Source organism: Acipenser ruthenus, chromosome 18, assembly GCF_902713425.1.
Source record: "Acipenser ruthenus chromosome 18, fAciRut3.2 maternal haplotype, whole genome shotgun sequence".
NCBI classification, from domain to species: domain Eukaryota; kingdom Metazoa; phylum Chordata; class Actinopteri; order Acipenseriformes; family Acipenseridae; genus Acipenser; species Acipenser ruthenus.
The window spans coordinates 1,014,934-1,019,999 of NC_081206.1; the positions used below are offsets into that span (position 1 = coordinate 1,014,934).

The following is a 5,066-nucleotide window of genomic DNA, read 5'->3' on the forward strand; positions in this document are numbered from 1 at the left end:
CTAAAAAAAAAAAGTGCTAAAATATTAAATGAAAAGAAAACCTTGTACTTCAACCGCTATAAAAAAACATTTACTGCTTCACTTTCAACAGCCCAGGGTACAGCAGCTACGTGGATTTCACAATGGAGCGGGAGGCTGCTGGGATTTCCATGATGGTAAACATGAAGTTATACTGGTGTTTTAATCATACTGTAGCTATATATATATATAAATAATGCAATGCTTAATACTAAGAGTATATATAATCCCATATTTAATACTAAGAGTAAACTCATATCTGATCAATTCTAGTTGGTTTAAGATCCGTAACAAGTCTCTCATATCTTTAGCAGGAATCTCAGACTGCCGTGTCAAAAGAGCATCGGCTCATGAAGGATCAGAGCTAATCCAAGGCTGAGGCACCCGAGGTTTGTTATCAACACACAAATCAGCCACTTAGATTCGTTTTGAAAATGCAAGGCTCTGGTATTCAGTCTGATTTGCATGTCCAACTATTATAGAAGAATAAAAGTTTTATTTTAATATATAGTGTTACCAAAATACAAGCAAAAAGTCAGTCATTATCACACCTAGCATGGGGGGGGGGGGGGGAATGAACAGTTGCAATACCCAAAAAAGCAAAACTCCTGTTCACTGTAAAATAATTTAATTTGCATGGTTGTTTACAGATAAAACAGTCCATGGAGAACAAAAAATAAATTATCCAGATCGATTTTTTATAAGAACAGCTTTATACAAAATATAAACAAGTCTGAAATGCAAATATTCTTGTTAAATTTATTTCAAAAGGCAGTAAAAAAGAAAAATGGCACTTTCCATATCCAAGTATGCTTGTTGGTTGAGGTAGACAACAAAAAAAATGTGACATTACAGTTTGATCAAAACAGGTCTGAATATGCACTTTAGGTAAGACAGTGTATTTACAGGCGTCATTAATATACCTAGCTAGACAGGACTGACAGCTATATAATATGGGCTATTTTAATACCAATTGGGTAAAAACACACACACAAGAGAAGAGGATCCTTGAATATGGAAAGAGAACTCTGTTAAAGAACCTGACAATTTCAAATCACTAAACACACAATTGCATGTGAAACCGTACCTCAAATCAGGTAAAAGCTTCAAAAAGCAATGCATGACTAGCAAAATCTGGCATCAAACCTTTAAACTTGGGTTCCAGCCCAAAACAAACAAACAAAAACATGCAGAACAGTTTAATAGAAAAACTACAAACCAGCAACAAAACTGAATTAGAAGCTTTTAAAAAGGCACAAGTGAAAACATGCTGTCTAAGAGATACATCAGCCAGTCAACTGACATGCAGCCATCAATCAATTACTAATGGCAACTTGTACTCTAAAACGAGTAATATGGATCTGTATACATTTACAAAAAACAAAACGCAGGCAATCAAAATGATGGCTAACCCTTTAAGATGTCTTAACATTAGCAACCTATATGTACAATTGCCTAACTTGTACACTTATGTTCTCCTTATAAAACAAGGTGTACATACATCATCCTACACAAGTTATGATGTGGAGGCCCCCATACACATGTAAGGAACGTGAACAGTTGCCAACAGTGGCACAGGTATTCACAGGATCTCGCGTTTAACAGAACGGCGAGGGTGAATGAAATGTCAAGTTCTGTCTCCATGCCAGGATCCCGTGGCATCATGTTCAGCCCACTGTTCACTTTCCTCGTCTCAACTGTTCCAGCCTGCTTTTCAGATGTTCCTGCTGGCTTCTCAGCCTGTCTTTCTTGGATGCGAGTTTCTGTTTCTCGTCCTCCAGCCCCCTGATGCACTCGCTGGCCTTTTTGAGGATGACCACCTTGGAGGCTTTGTCGTTGTTGGACAGTTCGGGGACGTTGTCCCGCAGCCTGACGAAGCAGTTCTTCAGCTCGTTCCTCCTCTGCCTCTCCATGACGTTGTGTGTCCTCCGCCTCTCCTCCTCCTCCATGTCCGAGGAAGGCTTGGCAGAGCTGGAGCTCCTGAAGCAGTGTTTGGGGGAGTGGTCTCGCTTGCTGCGCTTGTGATGCGTTTGCTCTGCTTTCTTGAGGGAGGGGCAGGGCGCTGCGTAGTTGTGCTGGAGCTGGATCTCCAGGTGACACCTCTTCATGGCGGCACGAGTCTGGAACCTGGTTTCTGATCTCCTGGACTGCGCCGCGCACACCCTCCTCTTGGAAGACTTCCACTTCTCTACTGTGACGACATCGATTTCTTCCTCTTCTATTGAAGAAAAACAAAAAGAAACATTTAATGCCTGGTATGAAAAAAACCTTCAGCTACAGCAGGAGTATAAATATATATGTATTATTAAATGGATGGTAGAGCACTTGTCAATACTGATACATTGAAACTGCATGAATATACATTTCTTGCCATCCACTGTGTGCAGGAGAGGAGTGTACAGAGCTGACAAGGTGACCATGGTGTCATATGCAGACTGCTATTTCAATATATGTGTCAGGGTATAGCATTCTACAATAAATCAAACTGGAGGGGCTATAGGCTTGCCCCAGTTAACAAGGCATCTAGGTCAATGATAACTGTACAAGTGAACTCACCAGAGTCGCTGCTTGACACGCTCCCAGTGGAGAGGGAGCTGTCGTACTCGGATGAACTCTGCTCCAAGTTGTCCTGCAGCTCTGTGCCCAGCTGCTGGCAGTCCAGGGTGGCGTTGTGACAATCCAAAGTAGTGGCAGCAATGTCCTGGAAAATGTTTGTGTCTATATCGGAGAGCAGCGGGCTGCTGGACAGGCCAGCGGACAGCTTCTCGTGCGCGCTCTTCCCAGCGTCGCTGCTCCACAGGCAATCAGCCAAAACCACTGGCTGCTGGTTTTTACTGGTGCCGCTGCTGCCCTGGCTGAGGCTACTGCTGCTGCTGCTGTTGAAGTCGCTGCCCCAGTAGAAATCCTGGTGAATAAAGTCCTGATCTTCGAAAAGCATCTCGGACACAAACTCCAGCTGGTCCAGGTTGGACGGGAAGAGGCTGGAGAGGGATTCAGCGAAGCCCGGCTTGGTGGGAGGGGACTGCGGGGGCGTGGGGATCATCTCCAGGTCTTTCATCAAGTTCTGGCAAAACTCCTCGTCGAAAAGAAGAGGCTCGGCTTCGTAGTCCCATTCCCGACAAGGGGAAAAGCTTTGAGGCATGCTGGCGAGTCAAGCAAAACACTGCAAAAAACAAAAACACAAAATTTCAACACTGAGTTAAGCTTGTTAGGAGCGTATTTCTCAGCAGTGCAAGCTCGTCCAGCTGAAAGGCGTTGAACAGCTGTACCGCCGTAAGCAAAGTACCTCCGGTCTCTTGATTAAAGCACGGAGGCTCGACCAACAGCTCCCGTATTCGCACTGTGAGCAGAAAGCCGGCTTTACACATGTTTACACTCAGGAGGCCCCGCCCACGGGGGCGGGGATGCAAATCGGTTCTACGACGTCACTCCTCCCCATCCTTCCGAACAGCTGGAAGTTCCAGGGCTCCGTAAAGATTCTGCTCCGAACTAATACGTCATTAACAAAGAAAATCTGTATGTTTAAGTACGGTACTAATGCAACTAGACACACATCCAAACAGTACAGCACTGTAATGCACAGTATAGTTTGCATAGAGAGGCAATACAGATCTTTTCACGTCCACGGCTGGATTTCCAAGTGAACACGCAGGCCGTTTCTCTCTAACCCGAGACAACAAGAAAGAGTCTCTCCACCAACGACGGACGAGCTGGTCCCAGTAGGTTAAGCGTTAAACCCTGCAATTCATTTGCTGGCAAAAAAAACCAGATGTGAATATCTAGCGAGTCACCCAGGAACTAAGAGACTGTAGTGTGACTCAGTGACCGCAACCAAGGAGAAAGCCAGCTAGGACACCTCGCCCAGTCCGAGAACATCCTTCATTAATAATAATAATAATAATAATAATAATAATAATAATAACAACAAACTAATGCACAAAACATGGAACTACTTCAGGGCCTTTCCAATTGTAAGGAAAAAAAAAAAAAACTTAAGTCACTTATAATTTCACAAAAAAAAAAAAAAAAAAAAAAAGGATATATATCTATATAAAATAATATTGTGTGTGTGAGTGCACTGCGCAGCGCAGTCTGACAGGGCTGCTGGACGGTTTGCAGGTCATGCCGGTGCAGCACTGCCATCTTTGAGGATGTGTCACACGCCGTGCAGAAAGCATGGTGGAAAAGGAGGACTGCTGGCTAGACAGAAAATGCCGGTTCCGCTTCTGCCGGCCAAATCTATTTATTTAATTATTAATTTATTTGTTTTTACCGGTACACACCAACATTTTTATTACAAAATACAAAACGTATGATTCACCCGTGAAAGACTGCTGACAAATGAAATTAAAGTGATATTTCAGACCACGCACAGTACTGACATGCCCCTGATCTCAGAGAAGAGCTTGAAGTAATACTAATATAGAATATTAAAAAGAGTCAAACCAAGCACTTACCTTTTTGCAACACTGGCAAGCAGGAAACAAGAAACAGCTTTCAGCTAAAAAGACGCGACTCTAAAAGCGAGTGCTTAATTTTTTCCACGTCTTTTTTTTTTTTCCACTAACGAATCCCAAAGTAGCAATTACCAGCAGCAGACTGCAGCTCTCTGCATTGGGAGTACGGGTGGGTGTGACGCTGAAGCGCTTCCAATTTATACCGCCGTCAAACCCCCCGTATCCTTCCACACCGCACACTCGCGCCAAAACTTCTTTTGCAAACGGAACGCCTTGAGGAGCTGCTTTTGTGCGTCTATTTAAAGGTCTCGACACGGCTGTCCGTAAATTATTTACTCGCGTTCTCCAAAACGTTTGAGTCTGGGGGATTTTGAGCAAAAGGTTTGAGCAAGTAGTGCCGCGCATGAATACGGCTACCGGCTTTTGGCTTTCTCAGAAAAAGTAGGCGGGTTCATGGAAACCGACCTCACGTGCGCGAGTGAGTGAGTGAAAGTGTGTGTGAGAGAGACGGAGACAGAGAGAGAGAGGCGAGTCCTGGTGCAAGAGCAGTTTTAAAATGTGCATGAAAAACAGAACTGCTAAACATCTGTA

The 5,066-nt window shown here is 43.9% G+C and overlaps 1 protein-coding gene across 1 annotated transcript; it reads right to left on the minus strand.

Moving 5' to 3' along the window:
- Nucleotides 1-629: 629 nt before the first annotated feature.
- LOC117428910 (transcriptional regulator Myc-B-like) lies at nt 630-4,838 on the minus strand. The gene is made up of 3 exons (XM_034047940.3): nt 4,476-4,838; nt 2,575-3,181; nt 630-2,236 (listed from the first exon to the last, which is right to left on the minus strand). The coding sequence occupies exons 2-3, from the start codon at nt 3,158-3,160 to the stop codon at nt 1,698-1,700; spliced, it is 1,125 nt and encodes a 374-aa protein (XP_033903831.2). The 5' UTR covers nt 3,161-3,181; nt 4,476-4,838; the 3' UTR covers nt 630-1,697.
- Between the last annotated feature and the right edge of the window lie 228 nt (nt 4,839-5,066).

Coding starts and splice junctions, on each gene's coding strand:
- LOC117428910 (XM_034047940.3), bottom strand. CDS start 3,160: ATGCCTCAAAGCTTTTCCCCTTGTCGGGAATGGGACTACGAAGCCGAG. Junction 2,237..2,574: donor CGTGTCAAGCAGCGACTCTG/GTGAGTTCACTT, acceptor TTTCTTCAATAG/AAGAGGAAGAAATCGATGTC.